Here is a 27,624-nt window from a genome sequence, read left to right on the forward strand (position 1 = left end):
TACCTTCACTTATCAATATCCCTCGGAAACATACAAACATCGTAACTAATGGTAATACTATAACTCAACTACATAAAATTTACTTCCTACAGCACTCATACATGCACTGTATGATATAAGATTAAATACTGTCCCAAAGTTCTTATTAAAACTATGGCACAAAGTCTTCGTATCGTTTGGGCACTTTCCGGTTTCGTTTCGGCCTGCCTGCGATATTGTCGTCGCTTCTCGGTTGTTCACTCTCAGTGTCGGAAATACTGCTCACCGTGGCTTTGGGTGTTCCTGGCGCTCTAGTCACTTCATCAGGAGTGCTGGTAACTGCCTCTGGAACATCATCAGGTCTCTCAGTTTCAGCATCTCGTATTGGCCTTTCAACCTCTTCGCTCGGTGTATCTCTGGACTGGTACCTTTTTACACTTGATACATTTCTCTTATACAGGACTCCAGTCGGAGACTTGACTGTCACCATACTGCCATTTCTGGATACGACAGTATCGGGTTGATGGTAATAAGCTGTGTCTAGCTTACCACCAGTTTCATGCCTCACTAGAACATTATCTCCTGGCATGATGTCTGAGTACTTGGCTCCACGTTTCGAATCTGTGTACAGCTTTGCTGCACCTTTCTTTTCAGCATCGTGGTCCCTCATCTCCTGGTCGTCTCGGATTTTCTTTATTTCTGGCATTTTTGTGCGGATTTTTCTCCCAAAAAATGCTTCTGCAGGACTTTTTCCAGTGGTTGCATGAGGCGTTGCTCGATAGACAGCCACATAAGATAGCAATGCTTCTCGCCAATTTTGTCCTTCTGCGTGTGCAATCCTCAATCGTTTTTCAATGGACTGATTTTGTCTCTCTACTTCCACGTTGGCTTGCGGCCATTTCGGAGTTACTTTATGATGGTGGATACCTGTGGTCCTCATGTATTCTGCAAATGTCTCTGAAATGAATTGTGGACCGTTGTCAGAGTATAATGTAACAGGTAATCCATATCTTGCGAATATCTCTGCTAACGCTTGTATTGTTTTTTCAGTGGTTGTGGACTTCAACACCACGTACTCATAGTATCTGCTGTAGTAATCTATCACTACCATAATTGATTCACCCGTCGGTAAAGGTCCAAGAAAATCAACAGCTACGTCGATCCATGGTCCTGTCGGGAGTTGCGTACTCCGGATCGGTTCTGGCGGATAACTCCTACTTGTGATTTGACATCCGTGACAAGTTTTAACAAATTTCTCTGCGTCTTTATCACAACCTGGCCACCATACCTTGGTTCTGTGGTGCACGTGCCTCTTCAATAGCTTTCACCTTGGCCTCTGCAGGGTTTAGTCCTTCCTGTGTAAGTCTGTGTCCCATGAAGTCCATTTCTGACACACCGAACTGGCACTTGTTTCCATTCACGGTAAGGCCTGCCTCCTGTAGTCTAGATAGTACACGCCTTAACTGTTTGTCATGCTCTTCCTTCGTTGGTGCATGAACTATGATGTCGTCAGAAATGTTGGCAACTCCAGGAATGCCTTGAATCACTCGATGGATTTCATACTGGTAGATCTCCGAAGCTGCATTAATTCCAAATGATAGTCTCTTGTAACGATACAATCCACAGTGAGTCACAAATGTAGTTACATCTCGGGAACCTGGATCCAGCTCTAATTGATAATAGCCCCATTTCAGATCAATTTTTGAGAATATCTTACTGGTAGTTAGTTCTTGAAGTATTTCCTCCACTGTTGGTATAGGGTGTCGTTCTCTAATTATAGCTTCATTGGCCATTCTCATGTCAACACATAGTCTTATGTCACCCTTTGGTTTGGGCACAATCACTACGGGACTGACCCATTGTGTCGAATGTTCCACCGGTTCAATAATGTCTTGTTCGATCAATTCTTTAATTTTGGCTTCGACTTTCCCACGAAGTCCAAACGGAGTTCTGCGCACTGGTTGCGCCTTGGGTTTGACTGTTTCATCTACCGCTAGCTTCAATTGTCGACCTTTCAGCTTTCCTACTCCTTGGAAGACTGCGGGAATTCTTGCTTCATATCCTCGTATGACTGAATTGAATTGACACAAGCTCCAATATGAAGTATTGCCAGGTCTTGCTTCTTCTCAGCAATGGTTCTCCCCTCTCTTCTATGACCATAAACTCTGCTTCGGTGTACTTATCTCCAGCTTCAACAGTTGCAGTAAAACATCCAATGGTCTGCAATGGCTTGGTTGCTGTGTATGAATACAGTTTCTTGGAACACTTCTTTGAGGTACAGATGATCTTTTTCCTTTTCAACTTCTCCCATAAATGTCGATCAATCACATTACTGTCACTGCCTGAGTCTACAATGACCTGAACTGTCACTCCACCAGTGATCACTGGGACCTTCTCATGATGTACTTCATTCAACGTAAATTGGTAACAACTCTGTTCCTCCTGGGTATCATCATCGTCACCGTCTATCTGGCGAATGGTATCTTTCTTTCCAGGATACTTTCCTTTCCCCCAGGCTTTGCCTTTGGAAGCTGTACTCTTCCTCTTCTGGTCTGCATTGGACTTGCTTTTGCACTTCTTTGCAAAGTGGTCTTTACCTCCACATTTTCTGCAAACTTTGCCTTTGGCCGGGCAATATGGGTCTTTTCCAAAGTGACCTCGGTTTCCACGTCGATAACACTCCACATTCTGTGTCGACGTATATCTTGGCTGGTTATGGCGATGTGAGAGCCTCTTAATTTGCTGGCTTGAGTTGTCTTTCAGGGTCATGGAATGAAATTGCCCTTCAACAGCCTCTAATGCAGCAGCAATGGTTAAAGCATCGGTGAGTTCCAACTCACTCCCTCTTTCCAGTAGACGTCTTCTGAGTTTATCTGATCTGCAGTGCTGTACGACTTGATCCAGTAATTGGTTGTCCAAATCAGCTGGCATGTAATTGCATCCAACAGCTAGCTGGCGTAGTCTCGTCACGTACTGAGCAATTGTCTGGCCATCTTCTTGTCTCGTTCTCCGAAACAAATGGCATTGAAATGTAGCATTCGGTGTCACTACATAATGTGCATTTAATGCATCTACCGCTTTCTGGTACTCATCCTTTCTTCCAGTATTTAAAAATGTCTTAAATGTTTCCCGAACTGAGGGTCCTGCAGTGAAAAGAAGTAACGCCCTTCTCTGCGCTTTTTGTTCAACTGTACCGGTATCTAGAAATAGGCCACGACTGTCGGCGTAGGATTCAAATTCTTCCAGCCATGCCTTCCATTTCACACTTACAGTGCTTGCATCACCTGTTGGGTCAAAATGAGCAATTCCACTATGTGTAAGAAAGTCACTGTTTGCACCAGCCATGAGGAAATATTCCAGCCCCAAAAGTACTGAGTCACAGAGAAAATTCTTATCACCTTGAAGTTGTCTGTAATCCTCTGTAATCTTGTTTAGTCTTTAATTTTCTTCAAGCTTCTCCCATCCTCGTCGCCAATGTCACATTTGTGGCCCGAAATGTGAAGTTAATAAAACATTAAACACAAGTTTTATCAGGTAAACTTCTGAGTGTCGTTCTATTCTCCCGTTTCCTTTGTTCTCTTGCTTGTGTTCTTATCTCTCCCTCTCATACCATGTGACTTCCGGTACATCTCATACATATTCATTATCATGACAACGACTACCTTAACAAACCTAAAGTCTATCTATGAAGAGCAGGCAATGAGTGAGATAACTTGTGTTAAGGAAATCTCATTAACCAACTTCCCCCAAAACTGTGGAGGAGTAGCAGAGACAAGACATAAGGACACCCCCAACTCCCCACAGCGAGGGGCCACTTTAGAAATGAAGGGTCTTGGCCTGCCATAGGATGAGCAACAAAATCAAAGAGAAGGTTTCAAAAAAAAACTACAAACCTGAAATCAAGGTAGGAAGCAGCACATCCATTGAGAGAGAAACAGAGTTAACATCCTGGGTCAATGACCTTCACTGGAAGATTAGTGAAAGGGAGTGAGTAGAGAGTGGCACATCGTATGGTGCATGGTGTAGATCATTACCCAGTCATGGGTGGACTTGTTGAATTAGCCATAAGTGACGACGTGAACTGCAGTCATCCATGGTAACCTTGGAGGAAGTGCAAGAATGGAGGAAGATGGAGGGCTGAGGGTGATGCCTGCATTCAATGTTGGTGGGCAACACCATCCTGTGCTGGGGTGCATGTCTATTCTTCACTGGGAGCAGTAACAAAATTCTTCACCAACTGCAGAGTGTACAAAGGAGGTAAACAAGAAAGTCTGCAGATACGGAGGTCGACGGCAATACACAAACATGCTGGAGAAACTCAGCAGGTCACGCAGCATCCACAGGAAGTAAAAGGTTTCGGGCATGAACATTACCATCACAGAGGGTCCACAATCAAAATTCTGAGGGTCACTGCTCCACGCATCTGGAGCATTACACAAATATCACGGATACAAGAGCAGGTCAGAGGCATATATTTCTGACCCTCCAAGGACTTTCTACCATCTCGGCTGGATGAGTGAGCACTAGTCACCCTCCAGAAGCAGCATCTAGATCGATCAAAACAGACGACGCAGTCAGTGCCTGATCAACAGCACTGAGCGTTCGCCAGAACACAGCGTGTGACACCTCCAACCTAGGCTCCTCCATCAACAGCTAGCAAACCCACCAGCTCTCACATCAAGGAAGACCAGGGCACCTGATGCACAGAACACCACCACCACCCACAGGTTCCCCACGGAGTCAAATGACAGATGATGAGAATTCATGGTCATAACGAGTTTATTGTCATACATGCTGTCTTCTTGCTGCAGCCAAACAGCCACTTGCAAAGATAAACTATAATAGTAAACTATTTGAATTAAAAAAGACAGTAATACACAAGATAGATAATTAATTCATATTCACATTTATCTTTGTTCAAAAAAAAGTGACTTGCAATATGGCAGACCGTCCTTTTGTGGTGTTGGAGCAGTCCCTGATTAATGTAACAAGGGGAGGTTGAAAAGTTTGATAACTGTTTGAAAGATTGAACCTAGAGGTACTGGTCTTCAGGCTTCTGTATTTTCTGCCTGAAGGTCACAGTGGGAAAAGGATGTGACCAGGGTGATGGGGGACCTTTTATGACGTCAGCTGCCTTCTTGATGACTGTAATGGATGGGAGTCAGAGCCTGTGATGGACCTGGATATCTTTGCTACCTTCTGCAGCCTTCAGTGTTCTAGGCAGTTGAATTCTCAAACCAGGCTGTGATGCAACCAGTCAGTGTACTTTCCACAGTAGAAGTTTCAATGGGTATCTGACAATATTCTAAATCTCTTCAGACATCTTAAAGAGGCACTGGTGTGTCTTCGTCATGGTTGCCTCAATGTGTTGGCTTCAGGAAAGGTCTTCCAAAATATGGCTCCCAGGAACTTAAAGGTTCTGACTCTCTCCACCTCCATCTCATCAATACAGACAAGAATATGATCCCTCAGCCTTTCCTTCCCAAACTCAACAATGAGCCCCTTGGTCTTGGTGATGTTGAGAGCAAGATTGTTGGTCTGGCACCACCCAGCCACATTCTCAATCTCCATCCTGTATTTTGACATCATTTCTAGTTAGTTGGCTGACAACAGGTCACATCAGCAAACTTGTAGATTGTGTTGGAGCTGTACTTCGCCACCAGGCAGACATGGGTGCACAAGGAATAGAGCAGGAGACTAAGCATGCAGCCTTGGGGTGCCCCTGTGTTAGTGAGGAGGAGGTGATGTTGCAGAGCCTCACTTGATTGGGGTCTACCAATGACAAAGTCGAGGATCCAGGGACAGAGTGCCACAATTTAGTCACAGGTTTTGATGGAAAGACAGTTTTGAATACTGAGCTGCAGTCGATAAACAACTGTCATTAGGCAGGTAATCTAACACATTTATTTTTATACACATAGTACAATGTACAGATACATCAAAATACATGTGGCTGCAACCACACTGATGGGCAAAACACAGCAACTTTTATTATTGGTTCGAAGAAAACACGTTGTTGTGTTGCTCATCCGTGGACACGAAGGTGATTTTGCAGTCCCAGTTTGGAAGTGCAGAGTCTAGCACATTGGGGGCACTGGAAGTCTGTGGCTGTAATAACTGTGGCTGCTTTGTGATGCCGTTCACGGTTTTCTATCAGTTTTTGGCAGCGCCTGTCTTCAAAGGTGGTGAAGACTTCATCGTACAGGGCTCACCAACAGGATCTGTCCAGCAGAAGCAGCTTATAGTTCTCTTGGCTGAATGTCACAGAGCAAAGGATTTCCTTCACAGCATCTTTATAGCACTTGCATGGACAACCCTGAGGTCTCCTTCTGTTCTTCAGTTCACAATAGAGCAGCTGGTGAGGCATTCGGTGGTCATCCATTCTGATGACATGTCCCACCCACTGCATCTGGGCTCTAATGGTCAGGGCTTCAACGCTGGTGAACTTCGCGCAGCCCGAGACCTCAAGGTTGGAGACATGGTCTTGCCAACAGATGCCAAGGATGGAACGGATGGCGCACATGTGGAATTTCTCCAGTTGTTTGATGATGGTACAGAGTTCAAGTCTCACATCCATATGGGAGAGAAGGGATGACCACAGCTCTGTAAACTTTCAGCTTTGTGGAGATGCAGATGTTGTGTTGATTGAACATTCTGGTATGCAGCCTCCCCAGAGCCCGGCTGGCCTTGCTGATCCTGGAGTCAATTTCTTTGTCCAAAGACCCATCACTTTTGATGATGCTCTGCAAGTATTTGAAGCTGTTTACATTTGTCAGCTGGGCGTTTGGCACGGATTGATGGAGTACTTCAGTCCTGTTCAGGCTAATGGCAGACCAAAGAGCGTAGCAGTATCTGAGAATTTGTTCAGTATTAACTTGCTGGCTGTAGCCACACTGGTTGGCAAAATACATCAACTACGAGAGTGTTAAAAAAACACGATATGTCAGACAAAAAAAAAAGATATAATTCAAGGATAATTCAAGGAGAAACTCCTTCCAAGAGAGCAATGTCGAAGCACCTTAATCAGAAATACTGTAGTGGTTCAGGACAGGAAAAACATGCTGGAGAAACACAGCAGGTCATGCACCATCCATAGGAAGTAAAGGGTAACAACGCTTCGGGCCTGACAAAGGAGCTCAATGGAACAATCTCCCAGTCTAAGTTCAGTCTCCCTGATGTAGAGGAGGCCACAACGGGAGCACTGGATGCAGTAGATGACCCCTGCAGATTCACAGGTGAAGTGTGGCATCACTTGGAAGGACTGTTTGGGGCCCTAAATGGTGGTGAGGGAGGAGGTGTGGGTGCATGTAGCGTTTCTTGCGGTGTCAGGGATAGGTACCAAGGGGACGATTAGTGGGAAGGGATGAGTGGACAAGGAAGTAGTGGAGGGAGTGGTCCCTGCAGAAAACAGAAATGGGAGGGGAAGATGTATCTGGTGGTGGAAATTGCAAAAGATAATGTTAGATGCGGAGACTGATGTGGGGTTGGAGGTGAGGACAAGGGGAATGCTGTTGTTTTTGTATCGGGGGGGGGGGTGGAGAGGGGCCAGGGCAGATATGCAGGAAATAGATGAGGGCTGAGTTAATGGGAAGCCATGTTTTCTGTAGGAGAACATCTAGGATGTTCTGGAATGGACAGGCTTATTGTGGAGCAGATGCAGCAAAGACAGAAGAATTGAAGGTTCCCCCTCAAGTTCAATTTCATTATCAACTGATTATACAAGCACAGCCCGACTAAATACTATTCTCCAATCCTCGTTGCAAAAACATGAAAATACACAAACAGACATAACATGCACACAGACAAATGCATATATAAAATAAATATTGTTGAATAAATAGTAGAGACCCATACAGTTTCCATGCGCAATCTATCAGTCATTTAGTAGAGTCTGTGGGAAGAAGCTGTTTCTCAGCTTGGTGGTTCTGGCTCTGATATTCCTGTATCTCTTTCCCGACAGGAGTAGCTGAAAGATGCTGTATGCAGGGTGTTAAGGGTCCTCAGCGATTTTGCGAGCTCTCTTCAAACAGCTCTCGTAGATCACGTCGATGGGGAGACAGGGGGGGTGGGGGGGGGGGTCTTTAAGGGAATCTCCAGTGATCCTCACTGCCACTCTTATGGTGCTGTGGATTGACTTCCAATCCAATGCTCTACCACAACTATACCACACTATGCAGGATGCTCTCGACAAGTGAGAAGATGCTGTGTGTCCAGGATAGGTCACTTCTTAAGTGGACTCAAGGTGCTTTCCACAACTGAGCTTTTAATGTGTAGTGGAGGGTTGTCGACCCTTGTCTTCTTGAAGTGCACAATCTTGTCCACGTTGAGACTCAGATGGTTACTCTTGCACCATTTCAAGAGATTTTACAACTCTTTGTGGAGCGATGAGGCATCTCAAACCTGCCTTTGTCCGTTCTGCCAACAGATATGTGGTCAGAGTCTCCAAGGTGGGGTGAGGAGAAGCGTAGTACACACTAGAGGTATTGGTGCACACCCGATCCAGGATGTTCCCTCCTCTAACGACGAAGCTGACATGCTGTTAAAACTGTAGTGGAACAGTTTTCAGGTTGGCATAGTTGAGGTCGCCAGCAACCATTAGGTTGGGATGACTGGGGCTTGCAGATGGCACCATAAAGCTTCTTTATTGCTTCACCTTCATTAGCAGAAGGCGGAAGGTAAACTGCAGTTATCAGCATGGCCATGAATTTCCTGAGTAGATAGAAGGCTCTGCATTTCACCATCAAGTACTCCATCTCTGCTGAGCTGAGGGAAAGTGAGGAGGGAAGTGGATTACCAGAAATTGGAGAAGTTAATATTGCTGCCATCTGTTTGGAGACTGTCCAGATGGACTGTGAGGTGCTGTCACTCCAATTAAGTTTTACAAACATTGTTTAGCCTCGTTTAAAGTACAAGATAAAACTGGCTTACCGATGTGAATTGGATATTAATTGGGTCATCGAAGGAAATTTTCTTCTGTATGTTTAAGAGTTGTTCGTGATGTCTGCTGGAAGCTGCCTCGTACACCTCCTCAAAGCTGAATGTTCCAGGGGGTTTCCCTCCAATCATAATAACTGACTTGAGTTCTGGGAGACTGAACACAGAACAAAATTGTCACCAAAAACCGAGGGCCCTCAACACTGACCAGTTTGATCACAGCATCAGGCAAACTGCATTCCTTCAGCTATTTCCTCATTAACTCTGGTAAATCTCCAGGACCAGATGGGTATCCTGTCAAATTTTATAAATCTTTCTCCAAATGGCTTGTTCTTCATTTAAGTTCTGTGGTCAATGTCTTATTTAAGAATGGGAAGTTTCCATCATAATGAGGCTAATATATCTCTTATTTCAAAAAAAGGGAAGGACCCAACCGAATGTGCATCTTATAGGCCTATTTCATTACTTAACGTAGATATGAAGATTTTATCTAGAGTTCTTGCCCATAGATTAGAGAATATTTTTACCATTAATTATTGATATGGACAAAACTAGTGTTATTAAACATAACTCTTGTTATATGTATAACATATATTGATTATTAAATATCTGATATTTACCTTCCACTCCAGCGACTGTGTTCTTTCATTAGAAGCTGAGAAGGCATTCGACCACATAGAATGGGAATATTTGTTTCCTACCTTAGGAAAATTTAATTTTGGTCCTGATTTTATTAAATGGATTAAACTATTATATTCATATCCTATGGGTTCAATTCGTACTAATTCACAACAATCACAACTTTTTAGGCTTTACAGGGGAACTCAGCAAGAATGCCTTTTAAGTCCTTTGCTCTTTGACCTGTTATTGGAACCCCTAGCAATTGCTCTTTATGAGACTAGATATTTAAGAGGGAAAACCAGGAATGGAGTTGAATATAAAGCTTCCTATATGCAGATGGTCTTTTGCTCTTTATTTCAGATCTTGAGGCTTCTTCCAAATATATTAACCTTATTTGCCCAATTTAGCCAATTCTTGGTTCATGAATTAAATTATCATAAAATTGATCTATTACCCCTAAAAGAGTTTTTTCAAGCTATACCAATTTCCCTTTTAAGATAGTGAAAGGCCAATTTAGTTATCTGGGAATTATAATTAATAGGTATTATAAAAACCTATGGAAAGAAAATGTTTTGTTATTATTTAATCAGACAAAAGTATTATTATTGGGATATCACCCTTATCTATTACACAATGATTGGACGTATCAACTCAATTAAAATTACAATTTTACCTAAATTTTTGTATCTTTTTCAATCTTTACCAATTTTTATTCCCAAATCCTTTTTTAATTCATTGGATTTGTTTATTTCTTCGTATATACAGCAAGAAAAACAACTTCATATAATAAAAAAGACTAAAAGGAATGGGGGAATTATCACTTCCAAATTTTAGATTCTATTATTGAGCGGTCATTATACTGTTACATTTTGATATAATTAGTTGACCGCCCTTCTTGGGAGAAATGGAATTTAATTTTTCTAAAATGTCAGCTATGTTGGCAATTTTTAGGTTCATTTTTAATCATTTCCTTTTCTAAATTGACAGATAATCTGATAATGTATCACAGGTTGAGAATATGGGCACAATTTAGGATATCATAGTTTTTTTCTTGCCAGCCCTATGATATATTGTCAACATTTTCAACCTTCTTTGTATATACATTAGGTATTAAAAGTTTTAAAGATCTTTTTATTCAACATAATTTTGCTTCTTTTAAACAACTGACAGCAAAATTTAAACTTCCTAATAGACATTTTTCAGATATTTACAAATTAGGCATTTTGTTCAGTCCAAACTTTCTGACTTTCCTCGAATTCCCAAAATAAATATTCTTGATTAACTTTTTGATTTTCATTTTTTCCCATGGTGAATTTATATCAATTATTTATAATAAATTAATGGATTTAAGAACAGCCTCAGTGGCTGGGATTAAAAATGATTGGGAATGTAAATAGAATATATCACTTTCAGATGAGGACTGAGACACCACTCTTCATTCAATGAATGACTCCTCATTTTGTGCACGACCTTGTTACAATTTAAGGTGGTGCATAGAGTACATGCATCTAAAATTAAATTAGCTCATTTTTATTCTGTTATTGATCCACTATGTGATAAGGGTAAAATCTTTGAAGCTTCATTGATTCATAAGTTTTGGGAGTGCCCCAATTTAGAAAAAAAATTGGAAAAATATCTTCCAATCTTTATCGGTGATTTTGAAGATCAAATTGGAACCATGCCCTTTAATTGCTTTATTTGTTTTTTCTCAAGGAAAGAAAATATCCTTGACTTCAATTCAAAAGAAAATCTTCGCTTTTACCTCGCTGATAGCTAGACGAGCAATTCTGATGAAATGGAAGGATAACTCTTCACCTACTTATATTCAATGGTTACAGAGAGGATCCTACTAATGCCACAAGTTTGGAAAAAATTAGATATAACATCAAAGTTGAAAAGATGAGAGGAGTCACGTGATGGAGTAGTGGCCGGACGGTGAACTCCAGCCCTCTCCAGAAAAGTCGGGAAAAACAAGAGAAAACACAAAGGCACAGAAATAAAAGTTACAGAAAAGTGAGTATAAAGGTGGAAAGAAGATGGCGACAAAAAAAGAAAAGTCGAAAGCAACGGTAAGAAGAGAGGAAGAGAAGACAAAGGAGGAAAAAGGTGAAGGCCTTACCTGTCCGAAGAGGCCCGCTGCGGAGAGAGAAACCCGCTCCCTCAGGTCGGTAAATAATGGACTACAAAAATGGCTCGCAGAGCCGAGCAAAAGTGCGCAACCGCGCATGCGCGATGCGAATGAAAAAAAACTCACCGACGGGAGGGGGGACCAGCTGGGGAGTTGATCTCCACAGCCGGCAACGACAGCTGCAGAACACCTGCAGCAAGAAGAGACCACAGAAGACAATAGAAACAAGAAAGAAGAGGAGGAAAGGGCAACAAAGAAACAACAGATGGTCAACCCAGAGGAAGAAGAAGAGGAAGAGTATGGTGAAATAGAAGAAGAAAAGATAGGCAAGGTAAAGGATATACTTGCTCTTATTAAAGGATACATGGAGTCATTTAAAGAATGGCAAACACAGGAATTTAAGGATTTAAGAAAAAGAATAAACAACACAGAAGAGAAAATAATTAAAATGGAGATGACCTTAACAGAAATGGGAAAAAAAATGGACAAGATGGAAGAGCGGGCAGTAGCAGCAGAAATGGAGGTAGAAGACTTAAAAAAGAAATTGGAGAAATCTAATAAAAAAACTAAAGAGACACAGAACTACTAGCTCAAAAAATAGATACAATGGAAAACCATAACAGAAGAAATAACATAAAGATAGTGGGCCTTAAGGAAGATGAAGAAGGCAAGAATATGAGGGAGTTTATAAAAGAGTGGATCCCTAAGACCCTAGGATGTCCAGAACTACAGCATGAAATGGAAATAGAAAGGGCACATAGAGTATTGGCCTCTAAACCACAACCACAACAAAAACCAAGATCTATTGTAGTAAAATTCCTAAGATATACTACAAGAGAAAAGGTACTGGAGAAGACAATGGAAAAAGTAAGAGAGGGCAACAAACCACTGGAGTATAAAGGGCAAAAAATCTTCATTTATCCAGATATAAGTTTTGAACTCCTAAAGAAGAGAAAAGAGTTCAATACAGCAAAGGCGATTTTATGGAAGAAAGGGTATAAATTTATACTAAAGCATCCAGCGGTATTGAAAATATTTATTCCAGGACAACAAAACAGACTATTCTCGGATCCAGAAGAAGCACGAAAATTTGCAGAACAATTACAAAAATAGACTGAGGGAGGAAGACGGGTAATGAGAGTTAAAATGATCACGACTGATATGTATGTGGGTAAAGACAAAAATAGACTGAGGGATGAAGACGGGTAATGAGAGTAAAAATGATCACGATTGATATGTATGCAGGTAAAGAGGATTAAGAGTGAATAGAGACAATGAGCATACATGAATGTATCTGTACTTAGAGGAAAATATAGATAGTATAGACAAGAATTAATAAGGGAAGGTAATGGAATAGAGAGAATAAGGAGGGAATTAAAAGAGGGACCTTTGTGACATATGAAAAGTGAAATCTTTTCTGGGGGAGGCGGGGTGGGGGGAAATAGCGGTCACTGCAAAATCAGTTGACGCTTGCGAGTGGATTCGCAAATCCAAATGGAGAGGGGAGATGTGGTTGTCCGACAAGGGATAAAGGACAACTCAGGAGGTGAAGGGGAGATTGGGGATAAATAAGATAGAAATAGGAGAATAAGGAAAATGTTAGATGTTGTAGGAATGTTGTCTTATAAAGAGTTGAAAATAAGAAAACAGAAATGGAAAAGGAGGAAAGGTAATGATGGAAAAACGGAAAGAGAAGATAAACAAAATATAAAAGGGCTACGCTGAACTATATGTCTTTAAATATTAATGGAATACATAACCAAATTAAAAGGAAGAAACTACCAAATTTAAATGAATAAATGTATTCCATTAGAAAAAATAACATATTGGTTAAGAAATAATATTGAAATATTCGAACAAGTATAGGAGCCTTACATTAAATACAATAGCGAAAACCTACCGGGGACAAACATTACCTAAGTTGATGGAAGGAGAAGGAAAGAAAAGAATGGACTCAGTAGAATTTCTGGTGTAATTTTGTTGAATGACAACATTGTCTGACTGGCTTAATGCAACCTAGATTGTATACCTAAAATGGATGAGAGGGGGGGGGGTGGGGGGGTGGTTTGGGAGGAAAGGGGGGGGGGGGAGAAAAAGTCACTGTATATGTGTGAAAAAGAAATAGTGTATATCATGGCTAATGTGATTTATGGTGTGAAAAATAAAAAAATTTAAAAAAAAAAAAAAAAAAGTTGAAAAGATGAATTTGATAAGATGTAGGGCCCATTCATGGATTATTACTACAACTTGAAGATTTAAGGTGTACCCATGAGACCATATTAACCTACATCTTTGGAACGCTGGAGGAAACCAGAGCACCCAGTGGAAACCCTTGCAAACACAGGGAGAACACACAAACTCCTTACTGACAGCAGTGGTTTTGAGCCCAGGTAACTGGTGCTGCGATAGTGTGGCGCTAACTGCCACACTATCTGTGCTTCTCTGCAGGGAAGCTCGTGGAGTTGAAAATAGGAGGATGTTATGAGGTGTGAAGGAACAGGACACAGTCCTCCTCCACAACCCTTAAAGGTGTTGGGTCAGGTCACTGCGAGTCCAAACCATCTAACACTACAACGGTCCTTGTCAGCCATCAACACCACCTGCCCCAGATTTAACCACTCCCCTATACACTGGAGCCACATACAATGCCCAATTAACCTCTTAATTCACACATCATTGGGTGGACCACTCTGAGTCTGGAGCACTCTGAGAAAAGCCCTGCAGTCACAGGGAAAACCTACTAATGCCAGGATGACAAAGGAGAAAATCAAGATTGAACCCGGGTCCTTAACATGGTGAAGTAGCAGGCCAGTCAGTTACACCTCTCATGTCACCAGTTTAGAAAGTGGACAGGAAGCTTTCCTTCATTAGTAAAGGCACAGAACACTGAGGGCATGCAAGGAGTAGTCAACAGGAGTCAAACCTGACCATGACTACTGTGTCCAGTTCAGGTCATGGAAGGGTATGGCCAGGACTGGAAAATTGTATCCATGAGGAATCCCAGCCTCCCCCAAAGGCTGAGTCAATATCCTTTCAGAACAACAGAGAGGAAGTGAGGGGCCTGAAGCTGCAGCTGTTGGTAAGAGTCTAAAACACTGCAAGATGCCCATACCATAGATGTGATATTTGACCATAACGCAAAGGAGTGGAATTGGGACATTTGGCCCATTGAGCATGCCCCACCATTCCATCATGGTTGTTCTTTAAGCTTCTGCTGAGCCCATTGTGGACATCTAATGCAGCACACTTAACTGGAAGGTGCACATTTAATTGTTGCTACTTGGACGGTCGGTTTAGATGGCTGGGTGGTGGGAGGGAAGAAGTACAAAGACAGGGGTTGTGTCCCTTGTGGCTGCATGAGCAAGTGCTGTAAAACAGGGAGGATTGTGACTTAGCAATGAATTCTGCAGCTTCATGTTGGTATCAGAACCAGCCAGTTCCACTGTAGTCCCGCCAGCTGTGTCACTGGCTCCAATTTACATACTCCATTCACTCTGCCAGCTTGCGTATCAGTTTAGCCCTTTCTCAGCCCCCCCTCCTTCCATCGCCCTCCCTCTTTCTCTCTCCCTCATTTCACAGCCTTTGTTTTATTGTCCACGTGTTCTCCCTTTAGTTCCTCTTATTAACCAATCAGCAAGATATTTGCACCAACAGCTTACTCCCACAGCAACCCTGGCCACAATCAGTCCGACATATTCCCGATCCACTCCTCTCCCTCCAACCTGAGAGCAACTCGGATTCTTTAATTCCCATTTCTTATGCCAGGCTTCCAACATCTGCTTTTTTAATTTGCACCTGAAATCTCCGTAAAAGTCTGGAAAATAGCACTGAGCCTCAGCATCCAGTGCCAAGGGACAGATGGCAGGTGTGCTACTGAACCTATCCAGAACAGGCCGAGTAGAAAGAGGACTGGTTTCCCACAATTCCTTTGACTGTTTCAGATAGATACCTTGTCCATGCCACTCTGTATAGGGGCATAGTGTTGCCATGGATTGGTTTATTGAGACAGTGAGGGAGACCAGTCTATCACATTTGGCAATGTACAGGACATTCCATTTCCTTACCAGCTCCATCCCCTGTTGCGAGTTCACTGGGAAATCGCTAACATTGGAGAGTTCAACGTCAGACCCTGCTCTTTGGACTGCAGCTGAGAGAGAAGGGAATCTGTGTGAGCATTCCCGAAATTCCCACAGGAGGGAGCAGAGTAGAAGAGGTCCAAACAGGAGCAGGGTTTTAGCCCTTCTGCAGGTTTTTCCACAGAGCAGCAAAGCTCTCCCCCTGCCCCACAAACTCCCTCAGAGTTTCCTGGGTTGTACCCAGTGGCCAGATGGGCTCCCTCTCAGTTCCTGGGCTGCCTCTGATCCCTGATCGTCTCTCCCAATGCCACCAACCCCACCCCCCCCCCACCCCTGAGGAGTTCAACCCAGCCCACCATATCCCACGAGCCAGTTACCTGGTACTCTTTTTTAAAAAAAATTATTTATCACACTATGAACCATATCAACTAAAATATGTACAGACATTTCTCATTAAATATACACAGTGACATTTTCCCCCTTTTTTCCCCCTTCCCACTCCCCTCCAAAACCAATATTAAACATATAGAATACAATAAAACCATAAAACAATGTCTTCACACAAAGGAAAAACAAACAAGAAAAATGTGTCATCTACTTTTACACACTAAATCTAATAATTTTTATCTTCCTATCATTTTAGGAGATGGAGGTCCAAGGAAAGCCCTCTCTGTTATGTTCCATGTATGGTTCCCAAATTTGTTCAAACAATATAACTTTATTTTTTAAATTATATGTTATTTTTTCCAATGGAATACTTATTCATTTCCATGTACCATTGCTGTATTCTCAGGTTCTCTTCCATTTTCCAAGTTGACATTATACATTTTTTTGCTACTGCTAAGGCTATCATAATGAATCTTTTTTGTGCTTTATCCAATTTGAGACCTAATTCGTTACTTCTTATGTTACTTAAAAGAAAAATTTCTGGATTTTTCGGTATGTTATTTTTTGTGATTTTATTTAATACCTGATTTAGTTCTTCCCAAAATGTATTCACTTTCTCACATGCCCAAATTGCATGTATTATTGTTCCCATTTCATTTTTACAGAGAAAACACCTATCCGATATTGTTGGATCCCAATCTTTTATTTTTTGAGGAGTGATAACTAGTTACCTGTGTAACCAATTATACTGTATCATATGTTTCTTTGGCTTGGCTTCGCGGACGAAGATTTATGGAGGGGGTAAAAAGTCCACGTCAGCTGCAGGCTCGTTTGTGGCTGACCAGTCCGATGCGGGACAGGCAGACACGATTGCAGCGGTTGCAAGGGAAAATTGGTTGGTTGGGGTTGGGTGTTTGGTTTTTCCTCCTTTGCCTTTTGTCAGTGAGGTGGGCTCTGCGGTCTTCTTCAAAGGAGGCTGCTGCCCGCCAAACTGTGAGGCGCCAAGATGCACGGTTTGAGGCGTTATCAGCCCACTGGCGGTGGTCAATGTGGCAGGCACCAAGAGATTTCTTTAGGCAGTCCTTGTACCTTTTCTTTGGTGCACCTCTGTCACGGTGGCCAGTGGAGAGCTCGCCATATAATACGATCTTGGGAAGGCGATGGTCCTCCATTCTGGAGACGTGACCCATCCAGCGCAGCTGGATCTTCAGCAGCGTGGACTCGATGCTGTCGACCTCTGCCATCTCGAGTACCTCGACGTTAGGAGTGTGAGCGCTCCAATGGATGTTGAGGATGGAGCGGAGACAACGCTGGTGGAAGCGTTCTAGGAGCCGTAGGTGGTGCTGGTAGAGGACCCATGATTCGGAGCCGAACAGGAGTGTGGGTATGACAACGGCTCTGTATACGCTTATCTTTGTGAGGTTTTTCAGTTGGTTATGTAACCTTGTATTTATTGTATTCTTCATAGTTCCAGAACATAACTTTTTCCATGTTTCATTCTTTATCTTTATATTCAAGTCCTTTTACCACTTTTATTTGGGTTTATACCTTATTTCATCATTTTCCTTACCTTGCAGCTTAATGTACATATTTGTTATAAATCTTTTAATTATCATTGTATCTATAATCACATATTCAAAGCTGCTTCCCTCTGGTAACCTCAATCTGTTTCCCAATTTATCCTTTAAATAAGCTTTCAGTTGATGGTATGCAAACATTCCATATTTGTCCTTCATCTGTTCAAATGTTAATAAATTATTTCCCAAAAAACAATTTTCTTTTGTCTTGATTCTTTTTCTCTCCCATTCTCTAAAGCGGGATCAGTGGATTTTGCGTCAATAGCATTTTTGGTATTTGGTAATTTATTTTTTTCCTTTCTACGTGTATCTTCTTCCATATATTAAGTAAGTGATGTAATACTGGTGAGCTGTTATATTGCACCAGCTTTTCATTCCATTTATAAAGTATATGTTCCGGGACCTTCTCTCCTATTTTATCTAATTCTATCTTAGTCCAATTTGGTCTTTCTCTCGTCTGGTAAAAATCTGATAAGTACCTTAATTGTGCGGCTCTATAATAATCTCTGAAGTTTGGTAACTCCAAACCACCTTGGTTATACCTCTCTGTTAATTTATCAAGAGCTACCCTCTGTTTCCCCCCTTTCCACAAGAATTTCCTTATTATTCTCCTTAGTTCAACAAAGAATTTCTCTGTTATGGGAATTGGTAACGTTTGAAATATGTATTGTATCCTTGGGAACACATTCATTTTAATGCAGTTCACCCTCCCTATCAACGTTAGCGGTAATTCTTTCCAATGTTCTAAGTCTTCCTGTAATTTCTTTATTAATGGCTGATAATTTAGTTTGAACAAGTGGTTAAGTTATTGTCTATCCTGATACCTAGGTATCGGATTGCTTGTGCTTGCCATTGAAACGGAGATTCTTTTTTAAGTTCTGTATAATCCGCATTACTCATTGGCATCATTTCACTTTTATTTGCGTTGACCTTATACCCCGATATTTCTCCATATTCCTTCTATTTCTTATGTAGTTCTTTTATTGATATTTCTGGTTCTGTTAAGTATACTATGATGTCATCTGCAAATAAACAGATTTTTATACTCCTCCTTTATTTTTATCCCTTTTATTTTATTTTCTTATCAGCTCTGCCAATGGTTCTATCGCTAAGGTGAACAATGAGGAGGATAATGAACATCCCTGTCTAGTTGACCTACTTAATTTGAACTGGTTCGATACATATCCATTTACTACTACCTTTGCCAACGGTCCATTATCTAATGCTCTAATCCAGTTAATATATTTTTCTGGCAGATTGAACTTTTGTAACACTTTAAATAAGTAGTTCCACTCTACCCTATCAAAGGCTTTTTCTGTGTCTGAGGCAACTGCCACTGTTGGTTTTTTACTCCCTTGAGCTGCATGAATTAAATTAATAAATTTACAGACATTGTCCGCTGTTCGTCTTTTCTTGACAAATCCAGTTTGATCTTGTTTTACTAGTTTTGGTACACAGTCGGCCAATCTGTTTGCTAATAATTTTGCTATTATCTTATAATCTGAGTTAAGTAGAGATATTGGTCTGTATGACGCTGATGTTAATGGATCCTTCCCTGTTTTTGGTATTACTGTAATTATTGCTGTCTTGCATGAGTCTGGTAAGTTTTGTGTTTCTTCTACCTGATTCATTACTTCCAGGAGAGGAGGAATTAATAACTCTAAATGTTTTATAAAATTCTATCGGAAATCCATTCTCTCCTGTTGTTTTATTGTTCAGCAGCTTTTTTTTAATATATCCTGTACTTCCTCTATTTCAAATAGTTTTATTAGTTTGTTTTGTTCCTCTTGCAATTTCAGCAGTTCAATTTTAGCTAAAAATTCCTCTGTTTTATCATCTTTCCCCTTGTTCTCACTTCAGCATAATTGTTCATAAAATTCCTTAAAGTCTTCATTAATCTCTGTTGGGTTATATGTGATTTGTTTGTCCTTTTGCCTTGATGCCAATATACAGTTATTTTAGCTTGCTCTGCTTTAAGTTGCCAGGCCAATATTTTATAGTTACCTGGTACTCTTGAGATCTCCCGCCGTGGCCTTCTCTATCTCAGGGCAGATCTGCTTGATAAAGTCGTAGTACTTTTGGGTTTTAAAAGCCATAGGACAGACCAGTGCCTTACAGCCGACCTGAGGAGAGAAACTTGCTGGGGTCAGGGCCCTGGGCAACAAGGGCATCTGCATTGCCAATGGCAAAAAGAGTTCTGTCATAGAGTTCACCAGTAAGGAAGCAGGCCCTTTGGCCCAACCTGTCTGTACTGACCAAGCTCATCCCATTTGCTGCGTTCAGCCTGTAGCTCTTCAAACTTTCTTATCCATGTGCTTATCGCAGTATCTTTAAATGTCATAATTGTCCCCTCCTCTACCACTTCCTCTGGTAGCTCATTCCACTTGAACGCCCCTCCGGTCCCTTTTAAATCCTTCCCATTTCACCTTTAAATATATGTCTTCTGGATTTCGAGAAAGACAATAACTAATCACTTTATCCAAACCCCGCTTTGGTTTTCGAAACCTCTTTAAGGTCATTCTTCAGCCTCCTACTTTCCAGGGAATGAACTTCCAGCCTCTATTTACAACTCAAGCCCTCCAGTCCCAGGAACATTCTGCACAGAACATTACAGAACAGAAACAGTCCCCTTCAGCTCTTCTAATTTGTGCCGAGCCATTTTCTGCCTAGTCCCACTGCCCTGCACCCAGTCCATATCCCTCCATACCTTTTCCATCCAGGTACCTGTCAAATTCTTCGTAAAATGTTAAAATTGAGCCCGCATTCACCCTTTCAGTTGGCAGCTCATTCCACACTCCCACTACTCCCTGTGAAAATGTTCCCCCTATACTTTCCCCTTTCACTCATAACCCATGTCCTCTAGTTTGTATCTCACCTGCCCTCAGTGGAAAAAAAGCCTATCTACATTGTCTATCCCTCTCATAATTTTAAATACTTTCAAATCTCCCTTCTATGCTTCATGGAATAAAGTCCTAATGTGTTAACCTTTCCCTGTTACTCAGTTCTTGAAGTCCTAATAAATCTTCTCTGCATTCTTTCTATCTTATTGACATCTTTCCTGAATCTTTTCTGCACCCATTGCATGCTTCCCATCGATGGTGACCAGAATTACGCACCACACTCCCGGTGTGGTCTCACCAATGTCTTGTGCAGGAACCATGCTAGTCACTTAGAAAATGGACATGTAGAAAAGGCAAGATGTGATAGTACAGACCTATCACCAATGTATATAGTTTCAGTATCTAGAGTATGTAATGACTGTGCTTACAGCGATTGGCTGAGAGCTTAGCCACACCTACTGTTTGGGCCTTAAAGGGTTGTGTCCCTAACCAGGTCGGATCATTCCGGTCTGTTCAGCCACCTGTGAAGAGCTCCTGTCTTTTGCTAATAAAAGCCTTGGTTTGGATCAACAAGTCTTTGGTTCTTTCGACGAGCTCTACACAAGGTGCGTGCACAGAATCTACTCTTCGAAAGGAGCATCTCTGAGTGCAGAGGGAGGAGGGTTTGAAGAGGCAACATGTGGCCACTTGGGGGGGGGGGGGTGGTTGCACTGGGGTGGTAGCACCTGGAAAAGATGCAAGACTGCTCTATCCCCCAGGGGAGATGCCTGCAACAGAGTGTCCTAGACTCAGAACCACTGCGAATCCTAATGGGGAAGGCAATGGAGGAGTATTGTGGGAGATAGGATCTGAGTGGAGGGAGAAGGAGAGCAAGATGAGCAGCCACAGGCTGCTTAGGACAAGGAAAACAATGTCAATCTTGCCTACTGCGTGTGGGGGGGGGGGGGGGAATTCCAGGAAGTAATCAGAGGGGTCCATCGCTTCTTCCCATAAATGCCATTCTGCCCATTGAGTCTCTGCTACTTCTGGACAATCCTATCTATCCCATTCCCCTACTCGTTTCCCTGGAGCACAATCTCATGTGCCCACCAGCTTCCCCTTAATGCTCCAACATGAAGGGCAATTTACATTTGTAACTAACCTGCAAACACACATTTTTGGGATGTACTAGACACCCGGGGGAAACCCACACAGTCACGGGTAGGATGATTAGGAGTCGTAGGGTAGCCAAGTTTGCTGATGACACTAAATTGAGAGGAAAAGCAGAGGATGCAGAGAGTGGGCAAGGGTCTGGTAGATGGAGTACAATGTTGGTAAATGCGAGATTACCCACCGTGGGGGAAAATAATAATAGAAAATAGGTTCATTTATGTGGTGAAATGTTTCAGCACGCTTTTGTGCAAATGGACTTGGGAGTGTTGTGCATGGATTGTAGAGGTTGGCTTGCAGGTGGAACAGGTAATCAAGAGGGCAAATGGAATATTGTCCTTCATTGCCAGAGGGATGAATTTAAAAGTAGGGAGGTTCTGCTGTAACTGTAGAGGGTTCTGTGAGGCTGCACGTGGAGCACGGCATGAAGTTCTGGTCTTCTTATTTGAGAAAGACTTTGAAGGTGGCACAGAGGAAGTTCAGCAGGTCAATTCCAGAGATGAGAGGGTTAGTTTATGAGGAGAGATCAAGTCACTTAGGACTGCACACATTGGAATTTTGAACAATGAAAGAGGATCTTGTGGTAACAGTAAATGATGGAAGGGATGGGTAAGATCCAGGCAGGATCCACTCGAAAGTGAGACTAGAACTAGGGAACACAACCTCAGGACTTGGGTGAATTAATTTAAAATAGACATGAGTAGGAATTGTTTTTAACCAGAGAGTAGTGAATCTGTGGAGTTCTCAGACGAGCCTGCCTCATTAAATGTATTGAAGAGAGTTAGATAGATTTCTGCACAGTCGAGGAATTAAAGCCTCAAGGGAAAAGACAGGTAGGAGGAGGTGAGTCCATGGCCACGATTTTATTGAATGGCGGAGCAGGCTCAACGGGCCAGATGGCCGACTCCTGCACCTATTTGTAGCGTTCTAATGTAGAAGGTGCAAAGCCCCACAGAGACAGTGCCAGGAGCGGATCACCATAGCCGAGTCAGCCGTGCTAGCGGTGGTCACCCAGTTATCATTGAGGCAGCTCATTTCAAGTGTGGGGGTCCAAGGTCCAAGAGACAAGGTAGGCCAGCTTACCTTCTTCAGGACAAACTGCAGCTCACGAGGCTGGTAGGCCGGATTGATGTTAGCCTGGGAGGAAGCACAGGAGGTTCATCTTATGAAGAGATAGGATTAGCAGCAACAGGTCATCCACTATTATATCACAATGCTGAATGTTCATATCGATTTGACCCCCAGGCAAGATAGGCAACTGTTTTGTGAACTGGGCCTTCACCAACTGCATAGATAATATTTCACTCTATATTCTTATTTCAGAAAGCTTTGCATTCAGTGATCCTTGCTCACTCAAAACGGGCTGCAGGGATAAGTCAGGTAACTGCAACCCCATGATAAGGGAAAATAATTCTAGAAAACAAAAAATCGTCTGCACCTGGAATAATTAAAGATAGAGTGACTTTACTGCAGGAGATTACATTTGGGCAATTTATGTGAAGATTTTGAAGAGCTCACAAATTGTATTGATGAGGAGAGATGGACTCGAGCAAGGCCTTTGACAAGGACGCCACATGGGGGACTGCTCTGAATGGAGAGAACCCAAGGAAAACGTACATGTTCGACTGGGCCAGAGCAACTTTGCGAAATCCGTGTCAGGTGGCCCATCCAGATTTAATCTTTCTCAGTTTAAAGATTGCTGTGATGCTTGGGTTGCTGGTCTGTTTTAGAAGGCAACCACATGGATTACATGAATCCAGGACTGGGTCAGAGTTGACACACTCATTTCTTCAAGGATATCAGTGAACCAGGAGGATGTTTCAAGAGAAGCCCATTATTTTTGTGTATCATTACCAAGACCAGATGTTTTTGAATGTTATTAACTGAACTTGAACTTCAAAACTGCCAAGGTAGGATTTACATTCTGGTCTTTGGATTGTTAGTCAGATCCTTTGAATTATTTCATCATGATACCATCACCATACTGTGCGAGAATTTTTTAATTTTAAATTTAAGCATACAGTATGGTAACAGGCCCTTCCAGCCCACACCCCCCAAATACACCAATTAAACTGCAATCCCTGTAGGTTTTTGAAGGGTGGGAGGAAATTGGAGGACCTGGAGGAAATGAACGCCAACACGGGGAGAACGAATGGTAACAGGCCCTTCCAGCCCACACCCCCCAAATACACCAATTAAACTGCAATCCCTGTAGGTTTTTGAAGGGTGGGAGGAAATTGGAGGACCTGGAGGAAATGAACGCCAACACGGGGAGAACGAATGGTAACAGGCCCTTCCAGCCCACACCCCCCAAATACACCAATTAAACTGCAATCCCTGTAGGTTTTTGAAGGGTGGGAGGAAATTGGAGGACTTGGAGGAAATGAACGCCCATACGGGGAGAACGAACAAACTCCTTACAGAGGGCACCAGATTTGAACCTTGGTCGCTGGCACGGTAACAGCATTGCTTCGTCGTAATCCTTTTTTTGAAATGTCCGCAGAAATTCTTCCCATGTATTCGAAGTGTAGTATTAACTCTCTGGCTAATCGTGGGCTTCTTTCCCCCCCCCCCCCCACCCCCCCACCCCAGATACAGGCCATCACTGGACACTGTCCAGGTTTTCAAAGCTTCCTCTTGCTGTACATTACTTGCTTGTTTGTCTTCAGTGTTTTGACTACCTTTAAGTTTGCAGCTCCCACACTTTTCCAATCTTCCAATACAGCCTCCAATTGGACTCATCTGAACGAATGCAACCAACCCGAAAACCAACCCGAGGCTTTGTGGTGGGAGGTCCAACTCCAACCACTGGAGGCTGCTCCTCTCAATTTCACTTTTCTTTCTTTTTAAAATAGTTTTAACAAAAACCCTTCACACAAGATAAACTAATGATAACATAAATCAAATCATATCATGTACATGTCACATGTCAATTGTAAATTAGAAGCAGAACCATAATTCTTACACAATTTATTTCATTCAGGACATCGAATTCTATAATTATAATAATTAAACAATTAAATCATAACTCATACTATGTCCAAAAATAATAAATAATACATGTAACATTTCCTTAAATAAGATATTTTATACTTCTCTGATGTGATCATAATATGGGGGTAATGTGTAGTTAACCCCCCCCCGCTTATTTATTGTCTTAATAATAAAAATGGGGGAGAAAAAGGAATTTTTTTCCCTATTTCATTTTAACCAGGGTTTGCTTCAATGCTGTGGCTTTCCACAGAAGTCCTCTTTGCTGAAACCTGGCTATCCCTCTTCCTTAGTGAGCTTCCACCCTCCAATCAACATCACCCCTTCCCACTCTCTGGCCTGACATCCTCCAGCTCTGACTCTCTCCTCTGACAATCTCCCCCCTTCCCCTCCCACCCTCCAGTCAACATTCACACTCGCCCCTCCCCACCCTTTGCTTTGACGGCCTTCAGCTCTGACTCTCACCTCTCCTCCCCTCCACATTGACAACCTCCAGCCTCGCCCCTCCACAATGACATCCACAATTGCCCCCTCCCCTCCTTACTCCCCTTGCCCCTCCCCCCACCATCACACTGCCCACCCTCCCACCATCCCCCCTCCAGCCCAGCCACCCTGCCCGTAGAGCCTCTGCTGGAGTGACAGGCCCATGGAGCCAGTTGGCACCAGGTTTCTGCGCCCACACCACATCCAGTGTTCCCCGTGGCATGACCGCAACCCCCGGTTCTCACCATTATGATCCCAGCCTGTGCAGATGACAGTTGAATCAACAGCCACTCATATATGTTTGGCCCACAGATGCCGAGACGGTCTCCCTTCTCCAGTCCGATGGCAAGTAGCCCTGCAGCCATCTTGTCAGCCTGCAAAGACAAACAGGGTGGACTCAGAATGCAGAATTGTTGGAAAACACCAGAGCATAACCAAATCTTCATGGGCCTGGTACAGTCCAGCCATCAACATCTTCTCTCTGAACCAGGACAGAACCAAATCCACATGGGTCTGGTACAGTCCAACCATCAACGTCTTCTCCCTGCGCTCACCAGGTTTACCAGAGAGAAAATGGGACTAAAATGTTTAAGTTGAGGAATAATTGGTTCAGAATGGGATTGTAATTCACTAAATTTGGGCAACTATGTGCAATTTAAATGCGGTTTGATTGGGAGTAGCAGGGCATAAACAAATGTAGAGTGAAAGTGTTCAAGCTGCTCGTACTGCAGAGAGTGGGGAAAACCCAGAGCTTTTCTGTTAATGCTTACACGACCGAGATTGAGGAGGATATTGGTGGGTGAGAAAGCAGAGTTTAAATCTCCAATGGATTAACTGAATCTCAGATTCAGATTCAAAGTCTGCAGATGCTGTGATTTTAGTGCCACACACAAAATTGGTGGAGAAATTCAGCAGATCACGCAACATCTATAGGAAGTAACCAATGTTTCGGACCTGAGCTCTGTATCAAGGTGTGAGCAAATCACAGGTAGGTGCCTGAATCAAAAGGTGGGGAGAGGAAAGGAAGAGGGGGAAGGAGGAGGATCACTGGCTAACTGGTGGATACAAGTTGGAGGAGGGAGAAAAGAAAAGAGCTGAGAGGTGAAAGGCCAAGGAGCAGAGGGATGAGAAAGGAGGAAAGAAGGGAAGGGGTAGGGACCTGGAGGAAGGAAGGTGTGGATGACAAACAGGAGAAAGAGAAGGAGAAGCAAAGGGGGTGAAGAAAAGGGAATAGGGAAGGGCATTACCAGAAATTGAAGATGATACTGATGAACAGTGGGAGATGTATACAATAGGGCCAACCAGTGGCAACTCCAACAGGTCAGAGCAGATCCATGCGTCTGGTCACAGGCCACAAAGGAGGAACAAATCCAACCTGCTAGAGAAACTAAGCAGGTCGAGCAGCATTTGTGGGAGAAAAAGAAGGGTCGACATTTTGGGGTCAGAACCCTCTATCGAGTCTTCATTGTGGTGAGGAGACGAGCTTCCACAGATGCTGCATGACCCCTGGGTTCCTCCAGTGGAGTGTTTTTGGTCCCGGCAACTCTTGTTCAACAGAATGATCTGCTGCTCCCAATCTTCTCTCCCCAGTTCCTCCTTGCACGAGGAACATCATTAAATGTACGACCTTCCAACCCATTGGAAGACTTCCAGAATGTCGGGACTTCAACAGCAATATTTTTAAGAACCATTGAGTGTCAGCCCTAGATGTCAAACGATCACGCTCACAATGGAATATTACTAAAAATTTTGTTTCAAGTCTGTCACTTTCGCACGACACTTGGTTGACACTGTTCCTGGTCCAGCTATCATCTCTTTAGCAGTGAAGACAAGTGAAACATATTAGCTGTAATGATTCAGTCATCTTATTTCTCATCATAATTTCCTGAGCCTCTCTCCAAACACCTACACATACTTTTCTCATCTGCTTCCATTTTCCATTTTACCACATGGTAAGTTTACCCTCACATCCTGCCTTTGCCCACTTTACACACCTTTGGTCAATTGGTTCATTATTGTATTTGAGCAGCAGAGGTTTCAAGGCTGGAAGGGTCTTTGGCTGTCTTGTATCTTCAAAGTTTTTAAAAATTAAAAAATTGGCCGTAAGAGACACACAAATACAGATGCTAGAATCTGGAGCAAACAATATCGTGGAGGAACATAGAGGGCCGAGCGTTATCCATTAAAGCAAAGAGGTGATTGATAATTTCAGGTCGAGACTCTGCATGAAGAGTGACTGTGGACGCAAAATCAACCAATGCCTTTCACAATAGATAACCTTTCCTTTAGAGAATGGGAGAGAAAAGGGATTAAAAGAATAGAAAATTGTTTTTTGGGAAATAAGTTATTATCATTTGAACAAATGAAGTACAAATATGGAATAACTCACAGTACAATGTTTGCATATAACCAACTGAAAACCTACTTAAAGGACAAATTGGGAAGCAGGTTGAGGTTAC

The 27,624-nt window shown here is 42.6% G+C and overlaps 1 protein-coding gene across 1 annotated transcript in view; it reads right to left on the reverse strand.

Moving 5' to 3' along the window:
* Positions 1 to 27,624, reverse strand: part of acsf2 (acyl-CoA synthetase family member 2) — a 178,662-nt gene that overhangs the window by 98,795 nt on the left and 52,243 nt on the right. The window contains exons 3-6 of the mRNA XM_069929385.1: positions 25,411 to 25,539; positions 22,775 to 22,828; positions 19,707 to 19,825; positions 8,908 to 9,070 (exon numbers count right to left, since the gene is read on the reverse strand). Of these exons, the coding sequence (XP_069785486.1) occupies positions 8,908 to 9,070; positions 19,707 to 19,825; positions 22,775 to 22,828; positions 25,411 to 25,539 (465 nt within the window). The remainder of the gene's footprint in view (positions 1 to 8,907; positions 9,071 to 19,706; positions 19,826 to 22,774; positions 22,829 to 25,410; positions 25,540 to 27,624) is intronic.

The sequence above is a fragment of the Narcine bancroftii genome, chromosome 3, assembly GCF_036971445.1.
Source record: "Narcine bancroftii isolate sNarBan1 chromosome 3, sNarBan1.hap1, whole genome shotgun sequence".
Taxonomy (NCBI): domain Eukaryota; kingdom Metazoa; phylum Chordata; class Chondrichthyes; order Torpediniformes; family Narcinidae; genus Narcine; species Narcine bancroftii.